Source organism: Choloepus didactylus, chromosome 18 (genome assembly GCF_015220235.1).
Source record: "Choloepus didactylus isolate mChoDid1 chromosome 18, mChoDid1.pri, whole genome shotgun sequence".
NCBI lineage: Eukaryota > Metazoa > Chordata > Mammalia > Pilosa > Megalonychidae > Choloepus > Choloepus didactylus.
In genome coordinates this window covers 61,815,228-61,833,965 of record NC_051324.1, presented here as the reverse complement: position 1 = coordinate 61,833,965, position 18,738 = coordinate 61,815,228, and the positions used below count along the sequence as shown (strand labels likewise).

Here is an 18,738-nt window from a genome sequence, read left to right as displayed (position 1 = left end):
GAGCACTTCATATTGATTGTGTCTGGGGCACGGGGAGATGCTAAACATTTTTCCTGGCTCTCTTTCGATTTTCAAAGCTGTTGGGTGGGGTGAGGGGAGGTTGGTTTTAAAATTAATATGTGGTTAAGTTAAAGGAAACAATGGTTCTAAAGCTTTGTGCTAAAGGAGGAAATCCGGGGTGGAGAGCTCTTTTGTTTAGCAATATATCTAAGCAAGGCTTTTTAGAAATGGGAAGCCCCCCACTCTCTCAACCCCTGCCTCCAACAGTCACACACACACACACACACACACACGCACACACACACACACCGAGCACACACCCACCCACAAGGACTTGAAGGAATGGGTTAAGGAAGAGAAAGCTAAATTGTTTTTTAAGGGTAAGTAATGGGAATTTGGAGTTTTTGAGTGACTGCCTAGGAGGGAAGGCAGCCTGTATCCTGTAGAAGTGGGGAGGAGCAGAGAAGCTTCTTGGGGAAGAAATCTGACCCCACAACATGGAAGCAGGTCAGGTCCTGATGAAGAATTGGTGAAGAAATATGTATGGGGAAGACAGATTTTTAAGAGTAGCATGGGTAGTGTATAATGGAGATGGAAAAGATAAAAAAGCCCTTTCATGGATTGTTGTGAAAACGGAAAAAAGAGATGGGGTAGTAGCTGGAAAAAGATGTGAGGAAATGAGAAGGTGTTTTAAACGGGTGATATTACAGTGTAATAGTATGCTGATAGAAATGCTTCAATAGAAAGGACAGAAATAAAAAATGAAAGGTCACTACTTGCAGGAGCAAAATCCTTAAGTAGGAGAGAGAAAATGGGGTCCAGTGCATAAAGGGGGTTTGTCCTTAGATGGATCTTAAGAGTTCATCATTATAACAAGAGGGTAGGCAGAGTACACAGTACAGATAATGGCCAGATGATGGATTTGGTAGGGGGAGGATGAAAGGAGGGTATTTTCCATTTTCTTAGTGAAATAAGGAGCATTAGCTGAGATGGAGGGAGAGGGAGGTGGTATGAGAAGGGTTGAGAAGAGACGACATGGTGTGACGCAGCCTCCTTGGAGAAGGGGAGAGTAAACAAACTAAAAAATACAGCTTCCTTGCTCAGCTGAGAGCTTGTGATTGAGAATCTCAAGTGAGACCTAGTGGCATGATTGTGAGGTGTTTTTTTTTAATTTTTTTATTTTTCAGCAACCCATTCAGCTGCTGTGGTGCAGTCTTAGGAAAAAAAGATAAGAGCCAGGGTTGGGTTCTGTGGGCATGTGCTACAGAAGGAGAAAAAGGTAAAGAAGTTGACTATATGCAAAGGATTGGTGTCAGTGATGGATCATGGAATCTTAGTGGGAAAGGAAACGTTTTTTTAGTCATTATGTAAACCAAACATCAAAGATTCAAATCCAATTCTATTGGCCTAGGAGCCTGTGCTCACTCCTTTATGGTGATGATTCACAAATTTGGGGATGGACTAGAATTATCTGGAGATTTTTTCATAGGTGTGGATTTCTGGTCCATCCTCAGAGATTCTGATTCAAGACATCCTGGGCCAGACATAGCATTTTGCATTTCTAATAAGCACCCAGAGGATACTGATGTGGTATCTGTGGGTTGTTCTATGAGAATCACTGTACTGCAGGTGTTTTTGGTGAAAAAAGTAGAATTGGGGAGGAGGGAAACTGGGTTCCCCAGATAATTATTTACACTTTCCATCTTGCAGCCATGAAATGATGATGCTCTAAATATCTGGGTTTCTTAACCAGGTAACATAACTAAGAGTAAGCTACCATGAGAAGCAACACTGCAATAACTGAAGTCATAAATTCAGCAACTTTATTTTTTCCACTTCCATTAGAATCTTTGAATAAGCAGATGCAAGTATGATATTTAATTTTGAATCTGAAAACCACTTCAGCATGGCTTTACGTCGGATGCATCCGTTTTCCAGAAAGCCAAAGAACTGTGTTCTGTAAGGGGGAGAAAAAAGACAAACAATTTCTTACATTTATTAACTAAGCCAAATCAAATACATTTTACAAATGTGTAGAACCAAAGTATATGAATGAAACCATTTTGTATGGGGTTTAAGTGACACAAGAAAACATCAGGCAAATGTTAAAGGCACTCTTTTCCAAGAGAGAAAATAAAAGGTTCTATATAATTTTGGCAACCAAGATTAAGAGGAAAAAAAAAAAACTGTATCAGCCCTTCATTTATTCTCCAACACTCTCACAGCACTGCGTCTGTCTGAAGGCTCTAAGGGATAGCCTAAAGAAATGCATCAACAAAGCTCCGATTTCTTTTCGTTATCCTCTACTGATAATTTTTTCCTACTGATTTGTACTAGGCTTATTGTGCTTTATCAGTTTTAATGTTTAACATTTCACCAGGATTCTGCTGTCTTTTGAACAGTAACAATGTATTCAGTGCATTTCTAGCTATTTGTAATTGCAATGTTTATAATAACTGCCGTGGGTTGAGTATTTACTCCATGTCATGCATATTATTTCTAGTAATCAAACCAACCCTATAAAGCAGGTATTATTAATTAATCAGTCAATATTCCCTTCTCTCCCTCTGACTGGCCAAATCCTTGTTCCCAACTCTGTTTTCTCCCCACTGAAGATATGGGATTCTCAAAATTCTTGGAGCATTTCTAAATCTAGAGCCAACAATAGCTTCAGCCTCTGACTGGCTCTTCCTTCCTAACAACAAAGATATTTAAACCCCAAACTGGAAACCTTAAAAGTTCAGCAGCTCTAAAGCTGCCTGTTCAACACTTCCTTTATCTCACACAAACATATCATCTTTCCATAAAATATTTTGCTCTAATGAATACTTTGCTCTAACAGATACTTTTTTAAACTCCAGGGATTGCTGAAGGAAGGGGACAAACTGTTAGGAGATCTACAGACCAATTACCATTACCACACTGCTTTGTACTTTGAGGTGAGTTCTTTATAATTGGGGACCATGTGGTGGTGAGAATCTCACATTTTATTCAGGGTTAATTTGGAATTATACAAGAGCATATAATTCACCATAATATTCATTGAATACAAACCTGAGTTTTAAGGGAAAGAGTTGGAAAGGGAGATGTGTATGCACATGAAGGCAGGTACTGAATGCAGCTCACAGCTTCATCTGGCTGTTCTTCCTATTCTATCCCATAGCCACCTTTGGGCCGCCATTATATTAAAGGAGTTGACTGTGATGAGGGGCAAGTAGTCTAGCTGAAAGCTGCAAAATTCGGCTTACCCTTGAAGCACTTGGGGATTTCAATGGTGCCATCTATACACTGGGCCTCCTCTGTATAGCTACACTTCTTTTCCTTATTTTTGCAGAAGAAAGAAACTTTTTCACCATGAAGCATCCCATTCTTAAATTGTTCTTGGAGTTTTACTCTCTCTCCTTTGTATAGCACGGTGGCTTTTTTAACAGATAATTTACAAGATGCTGAAAGAGAACATTTGTAGTCAAGACTTCAGAGTTCCATAAATTCTTCTTAAAAAGAATATAGCAGAGGAGAAACTAAGATGGCAGCTAGGTGAGACAGAGCGATAAAACACCTCTGTGAAAAACACTAGATAAAAACCAGAAAGTGATCCAGAATACCGGTTACAGCGATGCGCCAGCTGAACGAGGTCTCCTAGTTCCAGAGGGGCCATATACTTGGTGAAACCGGGAGTCTGCATTCTGAAATGAGTGAGTAAGCTGGCTGGAAGACCCACAGCCACGTAGCGGTCTGGGGAAGCCAGGATTTGGCGTTTGGAGACCAACTGGCTCTTTTAAAAAAAAAAGGGAAAAACCCAGGAGCGGCTGCAGCTGCAATAGTGGGAACCACGCAGTAAAACACAACAAGAGGGGGCTGGGCCGGCCTCTCGGTGTCTAGCCTGGAAGATAGCCCACTGCAGATACCCTCGGGGCCGGGGGAACGGAGGGGAGAGCCGGAAACTGAAAGAAACCCCACAGCTAGCAGCTGGCTCCCTGGAGGGCTGGATAAACTCCTGCCCAGGGCCGGGCCCACAGCCCAGAGCCCCACCAGTTGTCCTGGAGCTGGGAAGGAGGAACTGTGCAAGGAGGAGGGGGTTGAGATGCCCCGTTCGGCCATTTTTGCTTCAGGCGGCCCGGGGCTTCCCTTGAGGGGCGGCACACACTGGTGACGTAGCACAGCATTCCCTCGGCTGAGCTCCTGGAGGATCACGGCTGGGAGGGGGGACCCGCTCGGAGAACCCAGGGACGCTATGCCAAGTCTGGTGGTTTGTGAGACAGCAAGAGAGAGGGGCTGGGGCTGAAATGAAATGAAGGCTTAGACTCTTGCGCAGCCTTGAATCTCTGGGAACCTGGGGGATTTGAATATTAAAACTGCCTTCCTCCCTGGCCACCCGTACACGCGCCCCACATTCAGGGTGGACGGCTCCAGCAACATACCCAAACTGAGTTCTCCAACTGAACCCCACAAGAATCATTCTCCCACACACCGCAGGAACAAGGCTGAGAACTGACTTGAGGGGTATAGGTGACTCACAGACACCATCTGCTGGTTAGTTAAAGTGTACGTCAACAAACTGTGTTTCTGAAAAATTAGATCGATACCCTTTTTTTTTTTTTTACAACTTGAAAGAAACCTATCAAGCAAAAAAATGCCAAGAGGCCAAAAACAACAGAAAATCTTAATGCATATGATAAAACCGGACGATATGGAGAATCCAACTCCAAACACACAAATCAAGGTATCGGAAGAAACACAGTACCTCGCACAATTAATCAAAGAACTACAATCGAGGAACGAAAACATGGCAAAGGATTTAAAGGACATCAAGAAGACCATGGCCCAGAATATGAGTGACATAATGAAGACCCTAGAAGAGCATAAAGAAGACATTGCAAGAGTAAATAAAAAAATAGAAGATCTTACAGAAATAAAAGAAACTGTTGGCCAAATTAAAAAGACTCTGGATATTCACAATACAAGACTAGAGGAAGCGGAACAACAGCTCAGTGTCCTAGAAATCCACAGAACAGAAAATGAAAGAACAAAAGAAAGAATGGAGGAAAAAATCGAAAAAATCAAAAGGGATCTCAGGGATACGACAGATAAAATAAAACATCCAAACTTAAGACTTGTTGGTGTCCCAGAAGGGGAAGAGAAGGGTAAAGGTCTAGAAAGAGTATTTGAAGAAATTGTTGGGGAAAACTTCCCAAACCTTCTACACAATATAAGTGCACAAAACATAAATGCCCAGCAAACTCCAAATAGAATAAATCCAAATAAACCCACTCTGAGACATATTCTGATCAGACTCTCAAATACTGAAGAGAAGGAGCAAGTTCTGAAAGCAGCAAGAGAAAAGCAATTCACCACATACAAAGGAAACAGCATAAGACTAAGTTGTGATTACTCAGTGGCCACCATGGAGGCAAGAACGCAGTGGCATGACATATTTAAAATTCTGAGAGAGAAAAATTTCCAACCAAGAATACTTTATCCAGCAAAACTCTCCTTCAGATCTGAGGGAGAGCTTAAATTTTTCACAGACAAACAAATGCTGAGAGACTTTGCCAATAAAAGACCTGCCCTACTTCAGATTCTAAGGGGAGCCCTACCAACAGAGAAACAAAGAAAGGAGAAAGAGATATAGCGAATTTTAACAGACATATATAGTACCTTACATCCCAAATCACCAGGACACTCATTTTTCTCTACTGACCATAAGCTGGGACATAAAAGAAGCCTCAAGTAATTAAAAAAAAAAAAAATAGAATATACTCAAAGAACATTCTCCAACCACAATGGAATACAAATAGAAGTCAATAATTTTTGAACTGTAACTCCACTATTTACTTCCTACATGATATAAAATACACAAAGTCTAAGGACAAATCAGTGGTTTTGAACTCAATGTAAAATATGTAATTTTAGACAACTATATAAAGGTGGGGGAATGAAGGAGTATAGGAACATAGTTTATGTGCCCTATTGAAGTGAAGATGGTATCAAAGAAAAACAAGATTGATATGGATTTAAGAGGTTAATTTTAAGCCCCACAGTAAACACAAAGAAATTTTCAGAGAATATAACCATAGAGATGAAAAATAGAGTTTGGGTTAAGAGAAATGGGGCTACGGAGGGGGTGGAATGGGAAGATTTAGGCTGTATATACGTTTCCACAACTGAAAAAAAAAAAAAAAAAAAGACATTCTAAATAGATGATAATTGAATGCCAAGGATGAACTTGGATGGGATTGGAGGATAAAGGACAGGTGGCTCAAAGGGACACAGTTAAGACATAAGGAAAAGGAAATATAGAATGTAAGCTTTGTATCATTGTTGAATCCCTTGTACTTCTTAGCTGCGCTTAACGGGATTGCATAAAAGAATGTTCTGGTTCATGGGAAGTGTATATGTGAATTATACTGTATGTTCAAGGATGTGTGCAGCTAGCTCTCATATGTTCAGAAGACAGAGCAATAGATGATGGATGATAGATAGGGAGGGAAAGAAATAGCAATGTGGCCGCATGTTAAAGTTGGTGGATTGAGCTATCAGGGGAGGGGGGTCAGGGTATGATGGAATTCTGTGTATGGGGTCAGTATTGTTTTTGCAACTGTTCCTATAACTTTGAGTTTATTTCAAAATAAAAATAAAATAAAATAAAATAAAAATAAAAATAAAAATAAAAATAAAATAAAATGCAAAGAAAAAATAGTAGGTAGAGGGTTGGGAGATACAGTGAAACAAGTTTGACAATACATGGAAAACTGTTGAAGTTAGATGTTGGGAAATGTTAGTTTGTAACATGCTTTCCACTTTTGCACATATTTGAAATTTCTCACAAATCTTTTTTTTTTTTGTCTTTTTTGTTTGTTTTCCTTTTTTTTTTTTTTTTTTTGGAGAATAAAATCTTAATGCTGTAAAAAGCAAAAAACAAAAACAAAAACAAAAAAAAGAATGTAGCATTTGAACCAGTAGATGAGTATACCTGATACAAACTGGTCAAGAAAGGAAGACTCCAAGAATGTATATAATGAATAATGTCAATATCATGGCTAATAGTAGTTTTTCATCAATGGAACCATTAGCTGCTGCTTAAAATGGCCTTTTCCCCTATGGAAGCCACATAGAATCAGAGTGGAGCAAGCAGGTCCCCTTGCCTCTTGGTGGAATCAACGCTGGGGTAAAATTCATGCTCCAGAACTCCCTGTGGGATCAGGCTGAACCTAGTCGCTGGCTGAGACCATGTCTGTGCTAAAAACGTAGTCCCCGGATCAGCGGTATCTGCATCGTCTGGGAACTTGTTAGAAATGCAAACTCTCAGGTCCTATCCCAGATTTACTGAATCAAAAACTCTGAGGGTGGAGCCCAGTAATCTGTATTTAAACAAGCTGTCCAGGTAGTTCTGATGCACATAAAGTTTGAGAACCAGTGCCCTACCCTCTCTCATCTAGCTCAGTCTCTTTCTCCGGAGACGCTTGCTCAATAAGCCAACTGCACTGGAATCCCTATCTCAGGCTCTGCTTCTGGGGACCCCAACTCAAGACCCTACTCATTTTGCTGTGCTCAATTTCCCCTTTCTATTTAAGCTGCCCCGCCCGTAGCAACATGAGCAGAGCTAGAGTACCTAGACTAGATCTGCTTCAAGGTGGACACCTGACTCCAAAGGAACTGAAGCCTTTCGGTGAGGAGATGCCAGTTGGTGATGGGTCCTTTGGCTGAGAGGTCTTGGTGTGCGGTCAAGGCACGTGAAAGGTGAGGAGCAGAGAGCCCAAGGGCCCACGGAGATGTGAAGAGAGAAGCAATAGTTCCTTTAAAACTTTCCATTTAAATTCCCAGGAGGACCACTTATACTTCATGTCCTCATCTTCAAAGTCCCCCTGATTGCCTGTTGCATTTTGTTTTGTTTTGTTTTGTTTTGTTTTGTTTTGTTTTACAATAAGCCCCCTTTCCCTTGAACTACTTTAAATGTGTGGTTGGTTTTTGTAATGAGAAGAGCCTTGATGAGAACAAAGCACATAGGATGTTTGTAGGCGAGTACTTAAAAAAACAATTATGGAAAATTGTGATCTGCCATCATAGCATCAAGGTTTACAATGGATCTGTTTATTTCATGCAGTTTAATCTCAAGCAAGAGTCCTAAACATGAGGTTTCCCGAAGCACTTGCAAATCCTAAAGTCTCTCACATGCCAGTAGCTGTGAAGCAAGACTTAGCCGCAAGGAGAAAATGACTGGAACATGAAAATGGCAAGTAAAGGTGATTTGCTGCATAAACTCACAGTCGTTGTAAGAATTCACCCATGTTTCCATACCTTTACAACTTGGCAGTGCAGACCAGTTTCCAAGTTTGCTACATTCTACTTCTTCAAGGCCATCCAGTACGTATGTATCATGGCAACCAAATGTGGCTTTATCCTTGTAATAAAGTGCTGGTTTTGCAGGATAGTTCACGAATCCATTTTCTGGTCTTGATGGGAATGGGCACTTTACTTCTAAAAAGTTTATTCAATAAGACATATTAGTAATACATAAACAGTTATTTCCAGCAGTTACGGAATCGTCATTACATTCAAGTCTCCATCACAACATTGAATCATTAGGTATTCAGGTTACTGTGATATAATTTCTGGATACATTAGTGCTTAGTTCTGTCCCCCTTCTCTTATACTCATGGGTCCCTGAACATTAAAAAACAAACAAAACTTTGAAGTTAATGACAGTCTGCCAAGTTCTTTGGGCTTTCAGATAATCACCAGTTGTTATTTATTGCAAATTTCATCTCCTAGAAATCTAAGATGGTAGATTCGAAAGGAGGGAAAAAAACAGTCTGTCTTTTACAATGGACAGATCTCAAAATTAAAACACAAAGACTCACCCCATGTACACAGCACACAATTATTTGGTTTTAAAATGTTAAACTTAATTCTTATAATTGTTTTCAGAATGTGCAAGAAGTCAGCAAGAAATATGTAGGAGAAAAATGGTGCTGCTCTCCAGTCTCCTTAAGGTCCTCTAGCAGTAGAAACCCAAACTCATATCCCTATTTACTCTAGTAAAAGAAAATAAAGCTGAAGCAGGGATCCAGGGTTCTTGGGAAGTAGTTTAATGATGTGATTGAGAGAGCAAATTCCAGATCCAAACTGCTTGGCTCAGTTTTGGTTCATTGAATTTAAAAAAGGGGTCCATGAGTCCATAATAATACTAAAAAAAAAAATAGTGATTGAAGGGAAAGGTCTTCTCTGCAGAAGAATACCTGCTAGTAAATATAGAATGAATGATAGCACTAGAAAGTAACCACTTTGCAACCACCAATGTCATAATTGATACCATCAAATTTCATCAATAGATGCTAAAACAATTGCTAGAGAACAAATAGGTAGGGAATTGCTGGAGAACAGAACAGATATAATCTCAAAGAGTCACCTACAAGTTGCTACGATTTGCTTGCTAATTCCAAAGAGAAAGAGACACCTTTTCCAAGAGGAGCTCTGGCACACACCGCTTGACCAAGAAATCAAACTTACCATTACCAATGGCACCTATATGGTATTCTTAACAAAGATATTTAACTTGAATCTAATCAATTAAATTCAGTTTGTGGAACATTCTATAAGATAACTAGCCTGGACTCTTCAAAAATGTCAACAAAAGAGAAAAAAAGAGGCAGTGGATCATTCCTGATGAAAGGACACTAAAGAGACATGACAACTAAATACAATGTGTGGTTCCAGATTAGAACCGGGATAAAATAAAACACATGTGTAAAGAATATTGCTGGGTCAATTGGAAAAACTGCACATGAAATATATGTCACATGATACTATTTCTAATAGTGTTATTTTAATTGATTAAATTATTGTTAATAACTAAGAGCATGTTGAATGTCTTGCGTACAGTGATAATAGCTGAGACTGTCTTTGTTCTTAGGACATTTATGCTAAAGTATATATGAGTTAAGTGTCATGATGTCTACAACTTATTTTCAGATGGTTCAGGAAAAAGTATCTGTCAACAAGATTGAGAGAAAGAGAGACAGAGCAGATGTCACAATATTTTTACAGTTGATGCATCTAGGTGAAGGGTTTTTAAAAGGAAAAAAAGAAAAGATAGAACCTACTGCTTAGGACTTGGGAGAATTATGTAAGATGACTCATATGTAGCACGAGATTGGTGCCTGGCCCATAGCTGAGTACCCAAAAAGATGCTAGCTGTTATTTATCACAGTTCCCACATGCTGAAAATCACTTATGTTTTGAATCACTCGATAGAAGTCTTTAATATAAGCCAAAACAGTAGCTAACAGTCCTTAGTATAAGTCCTTGTGCACATAGTAAATTCTATAATTTGTCCATGTGTTATGCAGCTGACAAAATCCCAATGACAGTAATGATAGGTTCATGATGTAAGAGGGAAAATTTCCATAATCTTTTTTTTTTAAGTCCAACATTTCTATGGTTCTTAAATTTAGGTAAATATTGTAAAGGCTTATCTCAATCTGACTGTGACCTAGCTTATCACTCCCCAGTTAAATCTAGGCCTCCCTTCACCAGCCTCATGGAAATATTCAGTTGTCTATGGACAGACAGGTCCTGTCTTTTGATGCCTCCCTGACTTTCCACTTGCTGTGTCCCCTCCAGCATGACTTTCCCTCACTCGCCACTCCTCCTCCAAGGCCGAGTTCAAAAAGACGTTCAAAGCTTTCCTAAGTGGCTCCAGGAAGTTAACTGAATTATACATAATTCCCCTAAGGTCGGAAGGCAGTTCTCATTCATCTGGTATCTTCAGAGCCTAGTACACAGCCTAAGACATGGGGGTGGGGGTGTGGGATGCTCAATAAAATTTGTTGAGACGCAGTAATTTGACATGCTTCATCATAGTGGAGCTTTCAATAATATTCAGAACCGACAGTCTACACTAAATTATTTTGTCTTTTCATTGCACTTACCCCTGCATTCTGGTAGTTCGGTCCAATTTCCATGTGCTGTGCAGGTAACTGTATCATTTCCAAACATTGCATAGTTTGGCAAACATTCAAAGCCTACTGTATCTCGATAGATGGAGTTGTTTCCAGATGATGTCTCATAAACTCTAAGTTTTGCAAACTTTGGTACAGGTGGTGGTGGGCATTTTACAGCTGGAGAAAGAAATAATTACTGTCTCTATAAAAATAGTTGTGTTATAAACATACTCTTTCCAGAAAGAAAGAAAAAAGGAGAAAGTTGAACTTGAGAAAATGCAAATTTGGATTTAATGCCGGGGGGGAAACCGCCAATTATGGGTGCCAAATAAGAAAATATAATCTAAAAACCAAATATCTGAGCTAGTCAAAAAACTAAAAAATGAAGTAAATGTAAATCTTGCCATTGCTCATTTGCTTTTTACCATAATGCAGTGGTTAGGTTTCCATAAAGCCTTTGATCCAAATGTTACCTTGGAAAATGTTTCTGGAAGTCATAATCAGTGGAGGTCATTGCTGAAAGACCATCCTGCAATAATTGCTAGTGACAGCAACTTGGTGCAAAGTTATTTTTGACCTACTAAACCTTTGCTAGTTCAGTAGAACTGTTGGTTCCTATAGAATACCTCCTAATTTTGGACTCTGTATAGATGGAGCTTATGCAACAAGTACCTCAGGGACATGGAAACATGATAGTGGGTTGTCATTCCGATCTGACCAATATGGAGTTTCAAGTTCAGAGAACATTATGCTAACATAACAGGAGATAATGCTGACCAAAATGTAATTTAGCTTGAATTGTCTAGATCCCTGCAACCCAAGTGTGGTCCATGGACTAGCAGCATGGGCATCACCTCAGAGCTTGCTAGAAAAGCGGATGCTCAGACCCCACCCCAGATCTGCTGAATCAGTCTGCATTTTAATGAGATCCCCAGGTGATTGGTATGTGCATTAAAGTATGAGACACTCTCATTTGGATTAGACTGAAGCTAAAGACTTTCTGCCTGTAACTTAAAATAAAAAGTGGATTTACATATTTGATATAAATCTGCTTAAAAGGGATCCTATTAATAGGAACCATGGTGGTTCCTACTGCTGAGTGAAAAACTCGACTTAAGGTAAACTTAAAATCATTTGGGGGGAGGGAGTAGCTCAATTTTTCTTAAACTTTTATTCATTTGAAATTACTTTATGTTTTTACTTTTTTTTTTTTTTTTTTTTTTGCTGGGGCAGACTTGGCTGAAACATTAAAGAACCATAACTATTGTTGTAAGGTCTGGGCTTCCTCATCCAAGCGTAGACTCGTGTTAGTCACAATTCAGGGAACCTAAGAAATTTTGTTCCTCCCTATTATGGGCAAAGCCAGAGCTAACTCTAAATGCCTGGCTGAGCATCACCTGAATAAACCATCAGTGCCTTTTGGAGGTAATCCAGTGAGCTTCTAGGATGGGAGACCTTTGATGGGTTCCAGCATACTGTGAAGATTGATTTCCTTGTCTCCCTCATCACTTGACTTTCTCCCTGAAGACTGACTTGAGTCTCCTTTGATCTTGAAACCTTAATGCTGAGAATAGGATCTGGCACACTGTAGGTGCTCAATACATGTTTATTGAATAAATGAATGTGAATGAGGTCCCAGGGTGAGAGGAAGGTATGTCATCCCACTGTTTCCAGAAGTTCTCCTACTCAGATGGTGTCAGATCCTGAAAGACCAATACCATTCTTTTCCAAGACCCTGCCCAAACCCTGTGGGAGTGTTGGCATTTACAAACCCAGCAATCACTGGCTCCATCAGCTGGAGGATATGAGATGTACCGGATGTGATCATAAGCAGATAGAGGTATCATGATGAATAGTGCCCATAGCATCACCAACCATCTCATTGGCTGGGTCTGAAGAGTTTCTTGGGATATGGGACTTTCAATGCTAAAACCAGGAAGTCTGAGGCCAACTGGGACAAGTTTCTCACCCTCCTCCATAACTGGGGCCCACAGACTCACGAGCACAGACAGGAAGCGCCTGACTCCATTTCCCTTCCTCAGTGCATTTAACAGAACTAGTTCCATTCAGATAAAATCTGCAAAAGGAAAATTTAGTCCAACAGGCAGTAAAACAATCCATCGATAGCATTAAACATGTCTTCCCCACTGACCATTGTTTCATATTAAAACCACTGACTTCTTCCCCAACTTAGAATGCTGTATTCCTTGTGGATTTTAACACTCGTGTGGGGCTAATGGAGTCACCCATCCCAATGCTGCAGGTGAATCGCTGAAGAATGGGAGCGTTTCATAGCTGGTGGGTGTAGAAGCTAAACCCTCAAATCCCTCCTCTCCAGCCAGCTGGCCAAGTTAACTGCTTCTTACATGAACCAGAAATCAAAGTGCCATCTCCTTTTCAGGATCACAAAAGTGAATTAAACTGAGTAATCTTGACCATTCATTTGCTGAGAAGCCTACTGACATGAATGTATGAAGACAACTGAGTCTATTTCCATTGAAACTGTAACATTCTGCTCTCAAAGCCAAGTTTTACAAGGTCATCAATCCCACCAGTAAATTGATGTTTCATGTGAATAAACTAAATTTCTCTTTCACACACAGTATTTCTTAATCTCCAGTTCTAAACAAGGATCCTCCATAAAAATCTGCCCTGATGTACAGCTGGTATGCTATTGGCAATGTCAGAGTGGTGTCTTTGCTCATAAAGCAAATAAGATATATGACTGGCTACAAGTGCTTTTTTCCTGGGGGTGTTGTATTGCATTTTGTGAGGATTAAGAATACCATGTCTCCGCTATCATCATCGCACTCCCAAACTTCGCCATAGAATTCTTTCTAGAGTCTACAGTTTGCCTTATAATTAAAGCCCAAGTCTTATTTCTAAAGTGTTTTAACTCTTATGCCAAATATGGTCCAAAGACTAAAAGAAATCGTCATACAGTTTCAGTCATTTCAATGTACCTCCTCAGACAGGTAATTAATCAGAAGCAGAACAATTAGATACAGTGATGATTCATCTTTGTTGCTATACTCCTCCCCCCAACCCCACCCTCAGCAACACTGTGGTTTACATTGAAAGCAGGACTAAAATTGATTTGTGTTCACCCAGTCCAACCTAAAAGCTTGAAATAAAATATGGACCAGTCTTGATGTTTAGCTTAAGGGCACAGACGTGCTGTATATTTTAGCTTCCATCTTCCTAAAATCCTTACCCAGTGTTACAAGCAAAGCTGATCGTGTTAGGATATTCAAAGGTTGTATAACGTACGGCTCCATTTTCCAAGATTCCAGCAAAAGGACATACTCTGGCTGTGATTTAAAGATAAAAGGTTAATTTCTATTTACAGACTTCTCCATGGAAATAAAAATATATAAACTAGTTTTCTCTCTTCGATCGAATAACTCCAATAACTCTTAGAATAGTAACTATTCTAAGAAAATAATTCAGAATGAATCAAATGATACATGTGCTATTATGTCTATTACATTTTTACCTCTAATAAAAAAAATGGGATAATCTAAATGTTAAAATCAGGGGATTGTTTTAATTAATCATAGTACATCAGCAGCTGGACTAATATGCAGCCAATAAAATATGAATTATCGAGACTATACAGATATAGTCAATTATTATGATATGCTAAATTAAAATAGAAAAATACAAAATAGTACATACCCTTTGCAATGATGCAAAAATATACATGTGGAAAATAATTTGAAAAAAATGAAATAGTTACTGTTCCAGAATTATGGCTAATTTAAAGAAAAATTGTCCCTAATGTTGTTATAGTGGTTTTTCGTTAAATATTTGATCTAGCCTTTTAAAATAAAAAACATATCAAAATCACTTATATGAACATGTATTGTTTTGACAAAGATCATGTCCATGTAATCAGAACAACCAGCACTCAGATAGATCCACATAGTAATTTTTACTGCTTAACACTACATATAATGGCCAGAAATTCTACCTTGTTGATTGCCCAATATTTGACTAATAAATAGTGCAAGCATGATATCAAAGGACCATGGTCTGCGGAATAAATAAAAGCAACCATTTGCAATAAAGTAATACATAATATATATACATATATAATTTAGATGCAGTTTTGTTCATTTCAGGACTTCCATTTTGAGGCAAAGCCCCAAAATGTAACAATTTCCAAAGTTTTCTTTTTCAACATGTCTCTTTGGCATCGGTTTAAATTGCACATTTTCTCTACTTCTCTGTTAATTTCTACAGTGTTTCCCTCTCCTTTTATCATACAGTAGCCAGGACTCTGTTTTTAACCCTCCTCTAGTTCCATGCTATGATCTCCTCTTCTCCAGAAACTACTTATCTTTACTCCCTTCTCCCACGGAGAACCCCCCAGATCCTCTGTTTCTTAGCAGCCCCTCCACTCTGCAACCTCACTCTTAGCATGATGAGGTAGGATGTCCCCAGACAATGTCCAGATGAAGTAGGTTATCCCCCAAGAATGAGGGGAGAGAAAGCCAGAGATGCAGACTTACGCTGACACCTCAGAGTATTGGGAGGCCACATCCCGGAGAGAGGGCAAATAAATCTTCTCATGCCTCCTCGGGACACATAGCCGGGCAGGCAAGAGTACACTATCTGCTCTCCTGGCTCATAGACCGATTTTAACGGAACAACTACGGCAAACGGTAGATCATCTGGCTTTGGACAGGCTGAAAAAGAGGGCAAAGCAATTGGTTACAAAATTTATATTTGCATTTTAAAAATTCCAGTTAGCACACACATGAAAAATCAATCTTTAATGCTACTGATAAGTACGTCATGTTCCGTGCCAAATGCTTTTTATACAATATATCATCTAATCTCTTTAACTGCCCTTTGAAGTAGGCCTTATGTTATCTCCATTTACAGGCATACATGAGGCTTACATTGGCTAAGACTTTTATGGAGGAGCTTCACGCATGGAAAGATTAGAGAGTAGGTATCGATCCAATCTCTCAGCATCCACCCAAAAGGGAATTTAAAGTTATAGTTATTGATCCCTGATACGGATCGAATTGCACACACCCCCAAAAAAACAAACAAACAAACAAACAACACATGTTCAATTTCTATCCCTGGTCCTGTGAATGTGAATATACTTGCAAATAGGATCTTTGAAGATGTGATTAGTTCAAATGAAGCTAAGCTGGATTAGGGTGGGCACTGAATCCAATATGACTTGGGTCATTATAAGCAGAGGAAATTTGGACACAATTCATAAGGCTGAGAGACCTTATGTGATGGAGACGGAGATTGAGTTATGGAAAGCCAGCAGGCCACTGCCAAAACCCACAGATTCCAGAGGAAGCACGGCCCTCCAACACCCTGATTTCAGATGCTTAGCCTCAGGAATGGTGAAACAATAAATGTCTGTTGGTTAAGCCAACAACCCTGGCAAACTAAGACAATCCCTGGCATACACCAGGGGGGTGGATATGTACTATTTTTTTCAAAAGCAAAAAGTACTTACTCCGTCCTGCAATAACAACATGGCAAAGAAAACTTGACAACAAGATGAGGCCCAGAGAAGTCATTGTGGACGAGTCACACTGGCAGCACCCAAGTGACTTTCCTCAACTAAAAAGAGAGATAAATATAAGAGGGCTTAAATATTAACTGTTTTGTGTTTACTTTGATCTCTGTAAATAGAAGATAAAGTATCATGATTCAAAAGGGACTCCAAGACTTGCTTTCTTCAATCATTTACTTTCCATTCTGTGAGTCTCTTGTGAAATCTTGGGTAGATGGTTTCCTCTAGCTCCATAATGTTTACGTTCATGGCCCAGAAGATTCCTGCCTCTGACAGAGTCCTGGTGATTTCTGGTGGTTTCTAGTCCAGATGTCCCCTTCTCGGTCTTTTGTTTGGGAAAGTAGTGGATAGTGCTCCAATGGGGAGAAGCCCTGATTCACCCACAGCTTTGGAGACATTGTCACTTAATCTCTCTGGGCCTCAGCCTCTGCACCTCTGAAATGATGTTCCAGTTTCCAGATGCATGATTAAAGAGCATCTTCACTGAGGCACCTAAAACTTTAATGCTCCCCAAATTGAGCTCATCTTCCCTCAAAAAATGATGACTTCCTCCTAATTCTCCTTTTTCCTGCAGTTAGTAACAAGATCCTTCTGGTAGGTCTAGTTATGACCTTAGAATAATCCTTAAATCTTCAGTTTCTCTCATGTCAAATCAACGTTACATCCTGTTCATCCATTCTTAATATTTCTTAGGGCTGTCTTGACAGATCTCTAAATCTCTTTCAGGGATTGGAAAGTTGATATGAAATTACAAATTGGGACTCAAAGAAGAAAAAAAGTTGAGTAGGAGGAGAGAATGGGCACCTCCAATGATGGCTTGGGACAGTTCAGGGGGCACCATCCGTGGCACCTCTGTTCATATCCACCACTTGCTCTAATCTTGAAACACAACAGTTTGAGAAGTGTTGGTGTCAGGCAGGAGTTCTTAAACAAAGCTTCTGATGAATATTGTGTTCCGTAGTCAGAAGAGGAGTGTAATGCATGATAGCAGTCCTTCTGTTTTTGTGATTAAATAATAGTCTTATATACCTACACACACACACACCGCTTCTAAGGGGAAGGATTATCATTTCCTGAATCACTCCCAGGCTCCCTTTCATTGTGGGGAGTCCCTTCCATGGTGGGGAAGAGAGAAAACTAACAGAGTTAGAAGGGCCAAGTTGTTCCACCTAATGAAATCTGAGGGAGATGGAGAAAGAGCAAGAAACCAAACAGGCTGGGCATAAGGCAAAGAAAATTTGGAAAGAGAAGGTTGGAATTCAGAAGAGAATGTTTTTGGCAGCAGTTACAAATCCATAGCCATTGAAAGGATCAGTGATGGGGAGAGGGGGTTTTCTAATGATGTTTGTAGGTGGATGTAGTTCCACGTATCAGGGAACTTTCTGGAGGGATGGAAATATTCTATATATTATTTTAGGTAATGGTTACTTGGGTGCATACAATTATCAAAACCCATCAAACCGAACAACTATAGTCTGTGCATTTTATTGCATGTTAATTATGCCTCAATTTAAAAACAATAGAACAATGCACCATTTCCTTCCTTCCTTCCTTCCTTCTTTCCTTCCTTCCTTCCTTCCTTCCTTCCTTCCTTCCTTCCTTCCGTTTCAGTCCAAAAGTAATGGTGGAGGCCTGAATGGGACAGTCATGGAGATCTGCATGAGGACAGCAGTCCCACAGCATCTCAAAATTGTCTACATACAAGCAATTAAGCAAACAAATAAATGTTGGGGATAATGGGAGCCAGGTTTCTCCCTGATGGAGACAAGAGGTAGCAGTATGGAAAGGGGGAAGGCTCAAATGAATCCTGTGGTGTTGGATTGGAACTGGAGATAACTGGAGATAAATTTTGCATATAGGTAGATAGATACAGAAATAAATACATCTGTGAAGATGCGTGCATGTGTGTATGTATGTATGCCCGTACATACATCTAATTCCTTCTGTCCCGGGAACAGCAATACGCTCACTAGCAAAGAGCATACATACTAGGCAGATTGTGGCTTCTAAACACTACCGTCCACTGAAAAAAATGGAGCTCCTTGGAAAAATTGTCTGATTCTAGGACTGGAGCAGGGAAGGTACAAGATGAACCTGGAACATCACGTTGTAAAGGAAGAGCCCAGAGAATGACAGAGAGATGTCAAAGGACTCAGAAGCCATTTGAAAGGGCTCTTGCTGGTCAATCTGGACAATTTGAGTATCAAAATAAGCAATGATAATAACAGGTTTCTTAGTTTTACA

The 18,738-nt window shown here is 39.7% G+C and overlaps 1 protein-coding gene and 1 long non-coding RNA gene across 2 annotated transcripts; one reads left to right on the top strand and one right to left on the bottom strand.

The window, feature by feature from the left end:
* The first annotated feature begins 264 nt into the window (after nucleotides 1-264).
* Nucleotides 265-8,633, top strand: LOC119514375. The gene is made up of 5 exons (XR_005212804.1): nucleotides 265-380; nucleotides 1,188-1,279; nucleotides 2,862-2,939; nucleotides 7,575-7,740; nucleotides 8,105-8,633. It is a non-coding gene; the product is annotated as an uncharacterized LOC119514375 (long non-coding RNA).
* APOH (apolipoprotein H) lies at nucleotides 1,802-16,571 on the bottom strand. Its single transcript, XM_037810109.1, has 8 exons — nucleotides 16,435-16,571; nucleotides 15,458-15,634; nucleotides 14,158-14,254; nucleotides 12,944-13,020; nucleotides 10,932-11,120; nucleotides 8,299-8,478; nucleotides 3,249-3,446; nucleotides 1,802-1,957 (listed from the first exon to the last, which is right to left on the bottom strand). Exons 1-8 carry the CDS (start codon nucleotides 16,496-16,498, stop codon nucleotides 1,902-1,904), a joined length of 1,038 nt encoding a protein of 345 aa, XP_037666037.1. The 5' UTR covers nucleotides 16,499-16,571; the 3' UTR covers nucleotides 1,802-1,901.
* Between the last annotated feature and the right edge of the window lie 2,167 nt (nucleotides 16,572-18,738).